We start from the raw sequence: 18117 nt of genomic DNA, 5'->3' as shown, positions 1-18117 counted from the left end.
TCATAGTTGTAGAGTTGTAGCTCTTCTTTGTGGGCCACCGCCTCAGCACGGCTTGATGGGCAGTGAGTAGGTCCATGCCCGGGATCTGAACTGGTGAACCCCGAGCCACTGATGCGCAACACACTATGCCACTGGGCTGGCCCCTTGGAAATTTGCCATTTTTCTTTTAAGCAGAGATGGGAAATAAATTTCACCTCGGAGTTAGAGGAGTCTGCCTAGAGCCCTGTGTTAAAGAGGATTCTGAGGCTTATCAGGGAAAAGTAGTAAGGGCACATGTGCCAAGCCTTTGCTGTCCTTGCTTTACAGCAGTGATCCCCAACCAGCCATGTACATCCGGATGCCCCATGTAGTTGTATCAAACTCCACCCCAGACCTGTGACGTCAGAGTCTCCCAGACGGGAGCCAGGGCACATGTATTTTATTACTACCACATTAATCTGATTGTTGAAGCTAGGACCATGGGTAACAGCTCATTGTGGATATTTTGTTAGGAACCAGGATTGAGTCAGAGTGAGAATAATGCCCAAAAGCCTGTCTTGGCAGAGCCAGGTGGGGAGCAGTACTAAGCTGTCTGGTATGCTGGAAGAACATTTGGAGCTGCTGCTGATTCACTGAACTATTCATGCTGAATTAATGTTGGGTAATGTCTATGACAGTGGTTCTCAAACTCAAGTTTTCATCATCAGAGTCACCTGGAGGCTTGTTAAATTACCGATTGCTGGGCCTCACCCCCAGTCTCTAATTCAGTAGGTCTAGGTATGGCCTGAGAATTTGCATTTCTAAAAAGTTCCCAGTTGGTACTAATGGTCCTGGGACCACATTTTGGATACCACTGGTTTATGAGTTGTAGCTAAAAATTGGTAATGATCATGAATTGTGAATTCTTTCACTGTTGAGTCAAAGCTTTAGAATAGCATTAGAATATATTCAGATAGCATAGTTCAGAGGAAGATATTGAGTTGAAACACGTAAGATACTGATTGCTTGGCTAGGGGAATAGCCAGAGGCTGGACAGGACAGTTAGAACAAGGGACAGTTGGAGACATGAGTGGCCGCAAAGCCTCTTAGCTACCATGTCACAGCCCTAGCTCAGTGGGAAGTCAGAGAAGATCCTGACCCTGGCTTCCACTTTTGCACTACTTGCTTCTTCTGTCTGGAATACTTTTCTTGGCTCTTTGTCTGGCTGGTTCCTTCCCATCACTTAGATCTCAGCTCAGACAGTTCCCCTCCAGAAGCCTCCTCCAAAACTTCCTGACACATCAGAAAGGTCAAATATCCCTACTATGTATGTGTTGGGTTATTTGTTTGTCTCCCCACATAAGAAAGCAATCTTGAAGGTGGGGCTCTTTCTGCCTTATCCTTCACTGGGTTCCCAGTGCCTGGTGCAGATTAGGCCTGGAGTAAAATTTTGTGTATGAATAAATAAATGATATTGGTCACAGACCTTGCTTGAGGGGTTTTATGAATTATGAAGTCTTTGTGCATTGGAGTTTGATACTGATGCTGCTTCTTTAATTTTTTTCCCTCATAGCTTGTTATGGAAAGCAACCATTGTACTCAGTAGAGGAGTATCAGTTCAGTATCGCTACTTCAAAGGGTGCTTTTTGGAACCAAAGGTATGTTTTCTTTATCTAGTTTCCAGTTTCTTTAGCAAACTCACTTCTTTCAAAAGCAACTAACTTAGGTTTGAAAACGTTAAAAGTAAAATAAGTTTGTTTTGATTGAATAAGGAAAATAGAACTCTAGGTTGATAACATTTTAGTACCAAAAAGCGTGGAAGTAGCCACTTCAGAGGCAGACAGTGTCTGCAATGGAATTTTTAAAAGACCAATAGTAAGTATGTTCTGCAATATTCTATCATGAAATTGGTTTTAATGATAAACATTCTCAATAGGGGTGCATTTTCTGTAACTTATGTAAACTAGTAACTAGTTGCAAGGGTTTCTCTTTTTGTTTCATGTTTAATCCTTATGTGGTATAAATACGTTTAGAGGAATATATAGCCAGCTTTAAGTGAGTAATTGTTTTTAAAAATTATTTCACTGCTGCCATCTCTTAGTGGCTGCGTTGTGTAACTCCTGTCAAAACTGAAGTTATTCGTCTTAGATTTTTTTCAACAATGGTGTTGATAGACCAAGATCTTTTCTGAAGGCCTTTGGAGTATCTATTAAATCTAAATCTGCTTGCTCACAGCGATTTACTATTTGGGGATTATTTTCATATTTAGAAAAGAAAAAACGTTGATTCTTTCCCTCTTCTTTTAAAGACGCTTATTTACTGAAAGGATTCTCGTCCTTCAGATTTTTACGTTTGAGCACACTTAGGCTGCATGTGGACAAGGGCTTAGGCAGGAGTCTAGGAAGCAAAACATGGATTAGACCTTTTTAAAAATTTATCTCCGTTTGGGGTCATTGAATACTTATTACATGTGAAAAATGCAAGCAGCCACTGTTACCTCATTCTCTTAGCCACCATTATAACAGAAAAAACTGACAAACCCACTTCAGCTGTCTTTTGCACTTATTACGTTTCTTAATCCAAGAATATGTTGTAAATATTCAGTAATTAAACTTAAATTACATTATGGTTGATCATTGTGTTGGCTTATCTTGACAATAGTCTCACTTTTTAATGACTTTAAGATCATTTATTTGGCGTAGAGGTTATGCATTTGTGGAAAGTTTTTCAGTATAAATTGAACAGTTGTGCATAGATATGTAGGTCATAGCACTCATGATATCGAAAGCTTATATGAGGATTCTGGTATGTGAACTTGAGCTTTGTAACATGTGAAGTCAACTAAATTTTACTTAGAGGGGAATTCGGACAAGAAAAATCATGAGTCCTTTGGGCATAGTTTTCTAAAGTAAGACTATTGTCAACACGGGTCAAATTAAGCCAACCTATAGTATTTTTCCTCTTCATTGAAAGTGTAACCAAAAGCAGCAAATCAGTCCAAAATGCCTTTTTTGAAAAAATTGGCAAGAAGTCTGCTTACAGTAAAGAACAAGTTTTTCCCCTTGTAATACTTGCAAAAGTTTACAGTATGTGTTGGTGAGTGTGTTTCTTTAAGTAGGTGCTCTGTATCGTGTACACATGTACCGTGTGATGCAGGGGCTGCCATGGTAAGTATGTTTTTCATGGAATAGAGTAAATAGCTACATAAAATCCCATATGACTAGAGGTTTTGTTCCCCCCCCCCCCCACATGCCAGCTTAAAGTAACACTTCTTTTCTTTTAAAAGTTGGTGGCGCTTTTTAAATGGAACAATTTTTAATAGAAATAATTATGAAACTTTGTCTCAATTGTGCATTGTCAAATGATAGAACTAATGTGCGAGGAATCTTTAATTGTGAAATGATACAAATTATTGAAATATATATTTATGATTATGAAGAGTGATAGAAAAGCAAAGTAATTATGAAAGCGTTGAAAAGCTGAACTGGGTAATAAGATTAATTTTACTGGGCCAGAAGTTTTAGGAGTAGTCAACCCAAGCGCTTGTAGAGCCTGAGCTGAAAATCTTGTGATCTTGTCACTTGCCCTTCAGACTTCAGCTTTCTCATCTAAAAAGTGAGGAGTTTGAACTATAGATTTAGCAGGTCCCTTCCATTGCTAAAATTTTACATTCATATTTTCTCTTCCATATTTTCTTTTTCTGGCATATTCCTTCTAGTTTAGAAGTTAAGAGTCTTGAGGTCCCTTTTCTCTTAATTTTTCAGAGCTACGTGTTCTCTTATACTTTGTAGAATTAGAATAAAGGTGTTAATATGTTGGATTTTAAAATACTTTTACAGGTGACAAATCAAAGTATTATTTAAACATAGCAAACAAAGATCATAGATATTCCTGGATATTCCTGGATTAATGTGAGTCTGCAGATAGTCCTTTAATTTCACATCTTCACCAAAGATAATTTTTTAATTAATATGTAGTTTAAACATTTTTTAAATTCATGTCCACCCCTCTTTACTTGTGGCTGGAATTAGGGATGTTACTTCATAATGAAGTGTTAGCCAATTTTTAATTATGTTATCTTTGAAATTTTTCCTTCATTTCAATGGAAATAGCCCCTTGTTTTTCAGTAATATATCGGTTTCTAATTTTTGTAGGTGTTAACATTCACTCATAATTAGATTCATTACAGACTCTTTTACTTTGTAAATTACTTTTTAATCTCCCTTGATTTTCATTTAAATCCTTAAACAAAAGAACCAGTCATCTGTGACAGGCAGATAATGGTTTATTTTCAGAATAGCCCAGGTTGTCATTTTGTACAATGGTTTCTTAATACAGTAAAATTCTTCTGGAGGCCAAATACCCTCAGCTGTTAACTTCGAATTTGAACCATCTACGAGATGTCTAATGGCCTTGATTTCTTTACTTTACTCATTCCTAGGTGACCATTTGTCACATTCGTCTTATTAAAAATAGTGATTTTTAAATAACTGTGTGGCCTCTGACATCATAGATAAAAATTCCTCAGAACCCCTTTTACAAGCACATTTTTTTTTTCAAAGTTGTGGAAAGAAAACAATCAGCAAAAATTTAAAAGTTCACATTTACATTTTTCATGATATTTGAAAGCAGTCATATTACATGACTAGCTGATAATTTTGCTTGGTGGTTTGTTTAAAAAAAAAACCTAGTCTATGTGTTGAGTAATCCTGTTTATTTCTCTCAGTGCTTGATGTAGCTGAGCAATGTCAATAACTGTTTAAGAAAGCAATCATTGTGACTGGGTTTTTTTGGTTTCCCTTTTTTTATGAAAACAGATTTTTTTGTGTATTTTTGTTAATACATTCCAGCAATCATATGATTTAATATATGCTGAATTGTGAAATAACTTTACAGTACTGCTAATGGAATACTATCTTATACTGATATTGTTACTTTTTTCTCCGAATCCACCTTCCACTTGACTCCAAAATGCTTAAAATTGTGGCAGTCTTTTACAGAAAGGAACTATTCTTTTTTTCTAGGATCTTGAAGAATGAATTATTACATTTAGCATATTAAAAAGGATTGCATGTTTTGGAGTCACCACTGAGATTTTTAATTTCCCAACGCTCAAGTTTTAAATTTTTTTTTTTTTAAAGAACTTCAGTAAGCTAAAATTTAAGATTACATTCTAAAGTTTAAGTAAGTAGCCATAACAATTTTGAAAGTTCACTGTATTTTAAAACTTGGTTCATTTTTTTTTAACGTTATAACGCTTTGTGTACCAACCAACATGGATTTGTAGTGTGAACGCTAATTTAAGACACAATTTTTTTTTTTTTTTTTTTTTTTTTTTTTTGTGAGGAGATCAGCCCTGTGCTAACATCCGCCAATCCTCCTCTTTTTTTGCTGAGGAAGACTGGCCCTGGGCTAACATCCATGCCCATCTTCCTCCACTTTATATGGGACGCCGCCACAGTATGGCTTGCCAAGCAGTGCATCGATGGGCGCCCAGGATCCAAACTGGCGAACCCCAGGCCGCCATAGCGGAGCTTGCACACTTAACCGCTTGCGCCACCGGGCTGTCCTCTAAGACACAATTTTAAGTCATCAGTTGAACCATCCCTTTGGACTGCTCCTCACATACTCCATTCTGTTCAAGCCTGGGTTTCATGCTGTGAGTGGTGGGTTTGTTAGTAAAGCAGATGAAGGTGGAGTTATTAAAATTACACTAAAATATGTTGCCTATCAAATATTTAATCCACAGAGCTATTCTTACATGATTAAGTATAGACGCTGCAGTCAACACTTTGTAAAGTTCCCCTGACACCTGAATTAAAACAAGAATGAAAACAAACTCTTTCCTTTCCTCTACCCACTTTTTATCCCTGCTGACATTTACTGTTATATTCATGGAACCCTTTCAAGTCACCTCTGATTAGTAACTTTTATAAGAATATAGATTCATGTCATCTTGGTAGTGAAGAGTATTTTTTTGGGCAGGGGGAGAAATGCAGAGAACTTGGGAGGAGTAGAGGAAGGAAATAGATTAGTTCTTTCTGGCTGCTTATTATTGCTACAAAACATTCCTAGCATTTTATTTCATCTATTTTTTTATATATAATTATGGTATATTTATTTTTGAAATCTTACAAGAGTTTCAACTTACTGCATTTAAAGGAAGGTATGGGGTTTAACACTGTGGTCTTCTGTGGCGTAACTTTGCTCACAACTTTGTAGATTTCATTAAAATCTTCTCCAACACACAGATTATACCATCAATTTCTGTGCTAAAAAAGAAACAAGAAACATTGTTCCTATTTTTAATGTATACATTTGCATCTGTCAAGGATTAGAGAGCTCGATGTTTAAACAATAAATTCAGAAGAATGTGACAGGAAAAAGTTGTAGTAAAAGACATCTGGCAGGTGTAGAATTAAATGTGTCTTCTTTTTTATTGTAATGGAAATGAAATTCATATTTTAAGATGAGCAATTTCACATTTACATTTTTTTAAACATTTTCCCAGTCTAACAATTTATAAATGAACTCTTATAAGAAGGAGGTATTCAACTAGAGAAAATGAGCAATTCCTGTATTATCCCAGGATTAATAATTTGAATGAATAATGTTATTTTAGTTTTCAAACTTCAAAAGTTTGCAGATTTTAAAAAAGATTCTAACCTTTGGTTATTTTAAGTGGCAGAGTTATCTCTTGTGTTTAATTACTTAATGTACCTAATTTGTCACATACATATTTTTTATCATTTGGCACATTTATTATTAAATATAATCATTATTGAAATCCTGTAAAATGTTATAGACGAGTATTTAATGCCATCTAAAGATGTATAATATATAGAAATAAGCTTAAATGTTCCAGAGTTTTTAAGCGTATATGTAATATATGCCTAGAAAAGGGCTTGAAGATGATGTATGAAAATGTTGATAGTGATTATCTCTAAGTGGTGTGATAATGGGTGATTTTTGTTTTTTCTTTTTGCTTCTCTGTATTTTACTCAACTTCTTCAGAAGACATGTAGAGAAGAAAAAATTAAAATACCTCGTAAGGTTACAGTTTGAAATTTTGCTTTAAAAATATGTATTTAAGGGTTTTATTTTGGCACATAAATTTAGTCAAGTTTTTATTTTTTTTTTGAAATTAAAGGAAAACTAGGAAGCACTTAATACTTCAGTCCTTTAGGTATACGCAGGGACTCTCTGTTGGTAGTTCATTCTTGTTTTTAAATTGCTGTACACGTTATCAACAGAACATAAAGCTCTATTTTCTTTTTTAGTTAGAGGACTTGACAACAGAAGACAATATTAGAAATTGTCACAGTGTATGAATTTATAAGCTCTAAAGCATAAGAGTAAAACTGGATGTTAGTCCCATTTTATCAAACTTGTTCTTCAAATTTACCCATGCATATGTCCTTTCTTTTAGGGTTTCCTGTACTCTTTAGAAACACTGGTTATTATGATATGAGAAATCTGATGTTCTTCCTGTTAGCTACGTAACTATTCTTAAAGAACTTTATTATACCCTCCAGTTCCTTGAGTAACTTGTGATAATTGATCTTGAAGTACTTGTTCCTACTCTTCTTACTATCATAAAGTTTAGGCTTTTTCCAAACTCTTGGAGAGTACTTAAGATGGATCCTTTATCCAGTAATACCTCATTGACTGCTGACATAACATAAAGTGTATTTGGTGTTAACTTTAACTTAGGACAGAATATCAGCTAAAGATTAAAATTTCTTTGAAAAGAATTAAGTATTGTAGGCAGATTTAAGAATGGATTGAAGATGGTTTTGTGTGCCAGTTCATCTCATTTTCTTTGTTTACTGCCTCACTCTCATTTTCTTCCAGCACTCGTCATGTTTTGTGACCTGGTACATTTCCTGATTTTTGGCATATAATATTGATAATTAACAAGTGAATCTCTTGGTTTCATATTTAGTATAAGACTTAGGCCACAAACATTTAATGGAATCATGGGTAGCAAATAAGATATAAGAAATTATTGCAGACGTTTAACTTTTAAATTGCAGACTATCGGTGGTCCATGTCAAGTCATAGTTCACAAGTGGGAGACTCATCTACAACCACGATCAATAACCCCTTTAGGTATGGGCCTTAACTGCATCTGTTTGAGGCATATGCATAAAGTTACTAATATGCTGCACAATGGCTTAGTGGGATTTAATACATTTTTATTCTAAAGTTTAAGGTCAATGCATTGTCAGTATTACAAATTTCACTTAGCATATCATAGATCTTACTTCCAAAACTAAACAGTTCTTAATTGCCTTTCTTTATAAACTATTAGAAATGCTTGCCTAGTTATTTTTATTTTCGTGGGTTAGATTAAATTATTGTGGAATATTTATTTTCATTTGGAGTAGTTACAAAGCTTATAAAATAACATTCTTTTTGACTGAGCATCAATGGCATTATTTGATTACTTGCTCAGAGAACTTAAGAGAACATTTGAGGAAAGAATTAATCTAAAACAAAGATTCTTAAATTTTTAACATTGTATAGTAAGAGTAATAGAACATTCTGTTTATTCTGTGTGTTTTTTTAAACTAGTAAATACTTGAGTAAACTTGTATGAATGAATTCAAATTTCTTGGTTATAGTAGACATATTTTCCTCCTAATTTACTTAAATACCCTGCTGGCTATGTTAAAATTGATATTCAGATAGATTTTTTTTTTTTTTTTTTTTAAATGTTATTGAGTTTTCTTGTGCCTAAAAATGACATTTCTCTTCATACAAGTATTTTTTAATTTTCTTTTCCCTATACTGAGATTAAAATTTGAAGTTCATTTCACTTACATTAAATTACGCACTAGATTCATCTGTAAATTGACTCAATGCTGAGAAATGTATCTTTTACTTTCTAGAGAAAATTAGAATTTAAAGATAATAAATATCTTGCTAGTTACCAGCTTAGATTAGAAAGTAGTGAGAAATTCTGCTTTACCCTGTAGCAAGGACACATCTCCTTTAAACAGATATCTCATTCCATCCTCTTTATTGGATTTTCTTTTTATATGTTTTAATACATTTTTGGTAGTGTATTTAGAATTTTTATGGTAGTGTACTTTAGAGTTATAATAGTCCTATTCTGAAGTTGGAAATTATTAGATATTAAACATTTAAAAAATAATTTGCATTTTGAAGCATCGTGCAGTTAAATATGTTTTCTTATTGTGAGAAGTGGGATGATTTTGTTTCTGGTCTTTTAAAAAGAAATTTCTTTTATACTTTTGGAAAATATAACTTAACTAAACTTAAGAGCTGTGTGAAATCTACCGGAGAATCTTTATTGGGAACTGTCACACTTATTTTGACAAATATTTTAGACTTACGTTTAAAGTAAACTGGGCAAGGAAGTAGTAGGGAAGATACTTAGTATTTTACTCAGAGAGTGGGGCTTAACAGCTTTTCTTCAGTTGACGTTTCTGTTAGAAGGGAATGTGCTAGCCCTTACTCTTTTGGTAGTTCTCACAGCTCTGTATATACAGGTAAGTTTACGCTATTTGTAAAGCTGTTAGCTGGCTGTAGAGAATAGTTGGGATTCAAGGAGAATTACATTTTAGATAAGTTCAGAATATGCACTGCATAAGAATAAGCATTTTAATTGTGCCAAGACCTTTGGTTTGAAAAATCAACCGGGAGATACTGTTGTCCAGCAGCCTGTCAGTCTCACACATTGGTAGGTGTAGAAATTTGTCCTGTGCCTCTAGAGCCCTGTTTCTGAGGAGTTTTCTCTCTCTTCATTGTAACATCGTGAATAATCACCAAGTATGTAAGAACTATTACTGTTTGATAGCCCCCTTAAAAGGGAATTCTTTATTGAGGGCTACAATAAATATGCTTATTCACTTTGGGCTGCTTTTAAATTTTAGATTTAATATTTTTAAAAAATCTTTAAGGTGGGTAATTTCTCAGTTCATTCTGTGTACATCATGAATTTTAACTAGGTTGTCTATTTTCCTTCAATTCTAGAAAGTGAAATTATTATTGACGATGGACAATTTGGAATTCACAGTAAGTGAGACTGAGTTTTGAAAATCTTTACTGATAACGGTTGCGATGTTACCTTGCATTTCATTAGAAACAGCACAGGGAAATATGACAGAGTATGATATTGAAAATAGAGACTAGATCACCAAGAAACAAATACATTCTGTTAAATAATAGTTTCCAATGTAATTCTTATGCTTTAAAATTGTATCCTTTTGGTTTTTATTTGTTGATTTCAGGTATATGAATTAATATAATTAATTTAAAAGTATTATACTTAATTGTTAATGTATCATCACTTTTTAATGCTGTTATGCTTGAAAATGATATTAATGGTTCTAAACATTTGAAGTGTGAAACGTTACTCTTAAGCTAAGTTGGTACATTTTGTGGGTTTGTGTATGCGTTTATAGTAAAATCCAGAGTAAGCAGAATGTTCTAGTAATTCTGGCTGAGTCTTTAATTTACAATAGAGTAGAAAATCCTTTTACTTCTGAATATGTTGAAAATATTATGCATTTGTCTACTTTTCTGCTTCAGTAGATACGTTGTCTTGAGGCTTTAAGTTTTCTTCGATGACTTGAATTCTCACAGTGTATCAGTGTTATCATGCAGTTTTAAACTGCATTTTCAGTTTAGATACTATACTGTAGGAGTCAGAAGGTGTAAAGGGGGTGGGCAGAATGTGTGCTTGAACTGACTGTGCAAGCTGCTGAGATAAACTGCTGATATCCAGTTTGCCTTCCTTTCGAGTACAGGCAGGAACAGGGCCTGTATGTTTTGGTTGTGGTTTTACTAGCTATGTATGTTTATGTACTTTAGAAATGTACATGCCTTGGCAGTTTTTGGATAGGAGTTTAACTTCTTTTCCTTGATTTTGTTTGGGATTATTTATATTACATCATAAGGTAGTCTAAAATACTTGAATAGCTTTAGTGTTTAGTGTTTTAGAGTCTTGTCTTTATTTACAAGAGATGATATTTGTGCTATATGTTTCGGAGAGCTTTCTTTATGGAGGAGTAGTGTTCCTATTTCTTCAACTGTAATGCATGACATTGTATCCCTCTATTATATGTTAATTATTATTTGTTAATTACTGTGTATGGCTACAAATGCATGGCATTTCTTTCCTCGTTTTTTGTTGTTGTCCTAAATTCAGCTTTAGTTAGCTTTCAGTATGGAAAGCCATTTCTCTGATTTTGTCCATTTCTGAAAACAGTTTAAAATTAAGAGATGATAGTGGTTTCTCTTTATTTTTAAAATTTGATAGTTATTAAACGTTTTTAAGTTAAACCTAAGGAGAAGAGTTTCTTGATTTTTCTTTTTTTAAATCTTGTTGATGAAAAACAGGTTCAAAACAGTTGACAGCTCTCTGATATTTATGAAAATTTTATTACCTATGCCAGTAGGAACCTTCAAGTTAAACAGTGCTAACACAGTGTTATTATAATCATGCAGTTTATTTATAGCAGAATATATAAATGTGAGAATACAGAACTGGCTCATAGTTTTGTTCTTGCCTTCTCATATCTCAACCCCTAGCACTAGTGGTATAACTGGTTTCAGCTGAATTATCTCATATAAAGCTTTGGAAGTATAGTAGTGATCCCCAGTAAAACAACTGCTATGTTAGAAGACATCTTGGAACGTGTATTCTTTCTGAAATAGATTTCTATTACTTCAGTAATATATTCAGTGAGAATATTTTAATTTACTTAAGTTGTTAAAGTATGGCTAATTGTTAACATTCATTTAACTTTTTTCCTCTTACTTCATATAAAAGTTCTTTTTCAATGACAAATTTAAGACTGTGTATTGGCTTTGGAAAAAAGTACCAGTGGTATATAACCTGAGTCTATTAAAATGTGAATGTGAACTAGAATTGTCAATATGTATTGTACTTACTGGATTGTTTCAAACATATGTATAGTAATTACTGTTTTCATATTTACTCTCCCAGATGGTGTTGAGACTCTGGATTCTGGATGGCTGACGTGTCAGACTGAAATAAGATTACGTTTGCATTATTCTGAAAAACCTCCTGTGTCAATAACCAAGAAAAAATTTAAAAAATCTAGATTTAGGTATGACCATGTGTATTCATTACTTAAGGCCATTTATTTTCACTAATGCTATAGATTTCTGACCCATTTGGTCTTAGCTGTTAAGTGTATAAACTAAGAAAATAACACACCTATAGATAATGTCACATTTTCTAATAACTACAAGGTCTTGTGATAGTGAACTGCTTCCCTGCCTCAGATTGCTACAGTTACGTGTACTTCTGTTAGTCTTAATTTCTAAGTTGAAACCAGAAAAATTTGTTTTTCTGTAGATAAGTGATTTCCAAGCTTATGTATCTTTGTAGTTCCTACCATTTAAAATTGCTTTGTGTAGCAATAAATAGTTTGTTTTAAAATTGGTGTATTGAAAATGATTTTGTGCTAAACGATGGGAGAATGGCATAAACAGAGAAAAATGATTGTTGGAAATATTCTTCAGTGTCCTAAACTTTCCTGTGGCTTGAAAACAAGAAACCTTTCTATGAAGAAAGGTAGCAGTTATCATAGCAGTTCCAGATTAGTTTCTTTTTAATCCTATATTAATTTAAGAAATAGATGTCAAGCTTTGTGTAAATAGCTAAATAGTAACTTTATTTTTCTGTAATATTATCATATATACCGTTAAGTGAGCTAGCTTCTCAGTAACCCAGGCAGCCCTATCATTTGAATTTTTGTAACTTTGGGACTGAGAGTTCTAAGTCCTGGTATGTAATACAGCCATTTCTGACAGAATGTCAGGATTGGGTTGAAAGGGCTATTTTCAGTAACTGAAGCAATTAATAATACTTATTATCTTCCTAATAAAATTCATAATGATATTGCAATTTATAAATCCATAAATGTTTTAGAATAACTGCTTAAATATTATAGTACTTACTTATCCCAATCATAAAATATATAAGGGAAAGGATGGATTACACTTCACAGTCCTTTGCATTTCCTGTTCTGAGAGTAAGTACAGAGTTTGGGGTGTCCCATGTCTCTGTGCATTAGCTTTTCTAGGCCTCTGCTTTGCTTCTGAAAAACCAAGGTAATTGGACCACATGCTTGATTGGCAAGATCCATTTGACCAAAGAGATTCTCTAACCAGTTAGTCATGCATTATTGAATATTTTATATACGTGTTAAAAGAAGCAAATAAATTGTTAGAGCTATAAAGTGTCTTTTTAGCATAAGACCTTGAAATAAAGATAGCAGAAGATAAAGCCTTAGTTGGTTGGACTTATTAGGGTTTTTTTCCTTGACTGTAGTTAAAAAATTAATAGATAATTAATGGTTGGGGTTCTGATTGGATCGCAAATGCATATTGAGTCCTATACCCTTCTTGTTTCTATGGAAATTATTTTGAGTGTTTGTATATATTATTGTGTTGTTTAGGCTTAAGTTGAAGTATTTTTGTATAACCATACTTAGTTGGGCTCTACAAATTATGTAACTGATTCCTTTTGAAATAATTCTGCATAGCTAGATATTGGTGTTTGTTCTGACCATTTTTTTCCCCCTAAATTGATATTAGTGATAGAACTTAACTTTCATGGGGGAGGAAATAAATTTATTTGCAAGGATATCAGGACTTTAAAAACTTTAGCAATAGCTTATGCATTTTAAATAAAACATTACACGTGCTGATCTATCTCATTACCACCAAGTTTTAAACACAAGTTTCTCTTTCAATTAACTCCACCAATAAGTGGAAAGCAGTGCCTCTATGATAGACTCTAAATTTATATAGCTATTTGAAGAAAACCTGTAACATAAATGAACTAAATTCTCTCATAGACCCCTTTAAACTTGATTTTTTTTGTTTTTGGTAGATGCACATTGCTGTTGGCAGAATGGCCATTTTTATCTTCCGTGCCTTTCTTGCCTGTTCGTTACTGTCCATTTGTGGTCTCTTCATATATCCTGGTAGAGAATGTTTGTTCCTTCAGGCTCACCGACAGAATCAGTTGTCCAGAACTATTCCTAAGAGTTTGGTTTCTGAGAAGAAATGATGATTTTTGTTTGGATTATTGAAGTGCTACTTTTGATTTTCTAGTATGATTACAGAACAGTGTTACTAATTGAGTAATCTGGTAGATGTCCCCTCTGGAGACCTCAGAATTATGTGGTTATAAGATAGGCCTCAGCAGTAGTTGGTCATGCAGAGAGAGCAGGCCCCACTAATACAATTGCATTATTTGTTTTATCAATCAGATCCCATTTAAATCTAGAATGAAAAGCTTTTGTAGCTCAGCTGTTACTCTATACAATAACATTGCTTCCTACATTAATAGTACTAAAATTGTTTGTGTACATTTCAATTGGTGCAAGAAATGGTCCACAATTGAGTTGACTTATTAGCATTATAAAGGCTCTGTGCAAGCATGTGCTTCTCGTTGGGAGTAGATTAGTCTTTTTGGGCCTGTGGCTTGATAACTGCCTTTGTTTTCATTGCTGTGAGGCCTATAAGTGTTTTAGACTCTTGGTTTATTTTTTTTTTCATTTGTTTCATTAAAAAAGTACATATAAATGTATACACATAAAAAATGCATAAATACAAATATATATATTTAATAAAGTATTTTTCTTTCATAAGATACTTTTCACAAAGTACCTGGATTCACTGTGTTAAGGTAGAAGAAAGGGTAGAATTTTTAATTTACAACCTCCAACTCTGTCTTTTTATGCACACTAACAGAATATAATTCAATTTTGTGCTTGTTTTATATATATACATTTGTGAAACTTCTCAAAAGAAATTGAGATAGCCAGTTATAAATGGGGTAATAGTAAATAGCACTTCAGATTCATTTAAAAAAAAACAATTAATGAAAACAACCTTAGGCATAATGAGCATTTATCTCATTTTAATACTTTGCAGAGATATTTGTAGATAAAAAACATCAATGTTTTATAAAACATAACTAATGCCTTAACCTGCAGTTATTGTGTCGTCTTTGTATAGTATATTATTTTTTTTTATTTGAAGATTTAATATATTCAGGGAGCACTTTAAAATTTAGCATTCAGGTAACGTTTTATGAGTTTTTCTTCTGTTACAGTTTTTGTATTTCATTATTTTTTCCTTTTGTTTAGGGTAAAGCTGACACTAGAGGGTCTGGAGGAAGATGACGATGATAGAGTATCTCCCACTGTTCTTCACAAAATGTCCAATAGCCTGGAGATATCATTAATAAGCGACAATGAGTTCAAGTGCAGGCATTCACAGCCAGAGTGTGGGTATGGCTTACAGCCTGATCGTTGGACGGAGTATAGCATCCAGACAATGGAACCAGATAACCTGGAACTAATATTTGATTTTTTTGAGGTAAGTAATTATTTCACTGAGGGAGTTGAGAAAGAATGCAGGCATGAGCTTATTTTTACATGTGTTTTCATTTTTATTTTAGTCTAATTTGTGTAAACCCATGATTCATACAACTTTTTAGATGTTTACTCCTCTATACATTTTAGCAGGCTTAAAAAACTTGGAGTTGACAGACTCAAGTATTGTTAAGCATATAATTAAGAGAACTTGAGCAGAACTGATATTTCAAATCAAGACCAGATGTCTTGAGGCCTGTGTTTGTTCTAAAAATAAATGAATTGTATCCAAAGGAGCCTCCGAAGATAAATAGAGGGACAGGCAGGCTCTATAACTGGTGGTGGGTAACCTGATGTAACTAGCATGATTGAGTCCTCTTTATGACTAAAGTCTGTAGTTTACTGAGGCATTTTATTCTAAGAATTCATTATTACAGCAGACTCATTTTTGCAACTTTGCTTGGTATTATAAATATGTAATAAAAAATAGTTGCTATGAAAATTGTGCCGAGTTGTTCAGAATCTGTGCTCCCAACTGTCCGGAGCTACTTGTGACGCTTAGACTAGAGCCCTCCGGCTTACTGGCTGTTCAGATGCTCCCCAAAGGTAATACCGGCTCCTCCCCTAAGGTCCTTGCTCCATTGTGCAGCTCCGTAGTTCTGTGGACTGCTTTCTTTGGACTCTTGTTTTTGGCATTTCCACTCTCATTTCCTCTAGATTAGAGTTTAAATCTTTGAGAGTAGGGTATATGCCTTGCCCAGCAGTAGCACCTAGCAACAGTTTCTTGAAAATAGAATTCAGGATGGATTTAAACCCGCTGAGTAACACTCGTTACATATAATTAAAATTATTATAATCTTTGAATTATTTAATTTGATGATGCCCTTAGACATAGCCTTTATGAGTGGCCTTTTGGCTACCTTGCATTATGGAATTGAAAGTATTTCCTTTCAAAAAACTATAATAAAAAACTTTATTAAAAAAGCCTGTGATTAGATTTTACCTAAGTAATAAAAACTTTATTGTAATAAATAATAATTTATAAGTCATAAATAATCTTTATTTATTATAATCTATAATAAAGTGGGACTTTATTATACAAATACTAAGTTTTGGTTGAATGTTTCCTTGTTCTTTAAGGGCCTACCTTTTAATAATCTCTTGAACAGCCTAACTTTCATTTGATTAGCAGTTTTGGAAATACTATTTTATTCATAGATTAGGCTGATAAAATACCCAGTGTAATCTCAAAGTAAGTATTCTGTTTCCTAGAGAGTTACTGTCCCACTATGTCACCTGTGTAGATGCATTTTCAGAGAATATAATATCCATTAAAAGCTCGCTACAGGTATATCTTAGTCTTTGAATATAAAAGTACTTAGAAACTTTCAGTCAGTGCTTTAAATTCACCTACTACATGTTAGAGGATCTGAAGTGCAGATTTGATTATGTGGTTATGGTTAATACAGTAACACATAAAATCTTAAAATATTATGTACTAGAAGAAATGTATTTATTACAAAGAAGCTATCTAAATTACCTGAATATGAATTTGATTGTGTTTCTTATCAATCTTCCTCCATAGATTCTGAGGTGACTTTAAGGGAGTTTTTTGATCTTTAAATGGAAACTAATGAAGTATAAGAATTTGGATTATTCTAAACCTCATTTTTTCAGGAAGATCTCAGTGAACACATAGTTCAGGGCGATGCCCTTCCTGGACATGTGGGTACAGCATGCCTCTTATCATCCACCATTGCTGAGAGTGGGAAGAGTGCTGGAATCCTTACTCTTCCCATCATGAGCAGAAATTCCAGAAAAACAATAGGCAAAGTGAGAGGTAAGCCTGGAGAAGCAGGGTGGCCCTTTACAAATAAGCAAAGGTTAAGTTAGAATTTTAGTTAGTTTCAAATAGAGCTTTTGAGAATGGTAAAGATGAAATTAATAATTTGTTTTAGAATATTGTTAATATAATAACAGTAAGGACATAGCTATTAAATTTTCTGAAGCTTTACTTTGAATCAGTTTTGACTTGTTGATTTTTTTCTACTTGATAGAGATTGATAAAGCTGGTTTGAGTAATATTTGAATGTAATTGAGTTCATCATGGCCTTTTTAATTGTCTTTATTTTTGTTCCTCCCCCTTTTTTTTCCTACGAAAGTTGACTATATAGTTATTAAGCCATTACCAGGATACACTTGTGGCATGAAATCTTCATTTTCCAAATATTGGAAGCCAAGAATACCATTGGATGTTGGACATCGAGGTGCAGGGAATTCTACAACAACTGCTCAGTAGGTTGAATATTTGAGTAGTGTTGGCATTTGGTAGCTCATGCTTGATATGGTTAAATGGGTTTGACCAACCAAAGGTCAAATGATCCTTTTATTATTACCCTGGGATTTCAATGTAATTTGGTAATTAGGGTTCCCAATTCAAATTAATTGGAGACTAAGTCTCTCCTGAGATTTTGGTCGGTCAGTCTTTTTAATATTCTACTGAATTCATGACAAGAGAGACATTAAAACTAGAAAGCCAGGAGGGAAAGCTTGATGCATAGTCAGCCTGATGGCATCAGTGTGTTGTGGTCCTGACTTTTGGCATGTTGCCCTCTCTGGGTCTCAGTTTCCTCACCTGTTCTCAGTATATCTATACTTCTGCTCTCTTGCTGTGTTCAGCCTTTTTCCATTCCCTTAGTCTGCCAGTATTAAGTCATCTGAGGCTTCATTGCAAGGAGCAAGTTTCTGTGTCTCTACAACTTCATTGCAA

General features: G+C 33.7%; 1 protein-coding gene across 5 annotated transcripts in view; it reads left to right on the top strand.

The window, feature by feature from the left end:
• Positions 1–18117, top strand: part of GPCPD1 (glycerophosphocholine phosphodiesterase 1) — a 51310-nt gene that overhangs the window by 12051 nt on the left and 21142 nt on the right. For all 5 annotated transcript variants that reach the window (XR_015555642.1, XM_087445583.1, XM_014790091.2 and 2 more), the window contains 7 exons: positions 1532–1616; positions 7995–8070; positions 9961–10002; positions 11939–12062; positions 15120–15351; positions 17025–17187; positions 17510–17642. Coding sequence is in view for 4 of the 5 variants with exons in the window: in XM_087445583.1 (XP_087301709.1) it covers positions 1532–1616; positions 7995–8070; positions 9961–10002; positions 11939–12062; positions 15120–15351; positions 17025–17187; positions 17510–17642 (855 nt within the window). In the remaining variant the exon portion in view is untranslated. The remainder of the gene's footprint in view (positions 1–1531; positions 1617–7994; positions 8071–9960; positions 10003–11938; positions 12063–15119; positions 15352–17024; positions 17188–17509; positions 17643–18117) is intronic.

Source organism: Ceratotherium simum, chromosome 21 (assembly GCF_057802395.1).
Source record: "Ceratotherium simum simum isolate JZ-2026a chromosome 21, ASM5780239v1, whole genome shotgun sequence".
Classification (NCBI taxonomy): Eukaryota; Metazoa; Chordata; class Mammalia; order Perissodactyla; family Rhinocerotidae; genus Ceratotherium; species Ceratotherium simum.
The sequence above is the reverse complement of the archived record's forward strand: the minus strand, read 5'-3'. Positions and strand labels throughout refer to the sequence as shown.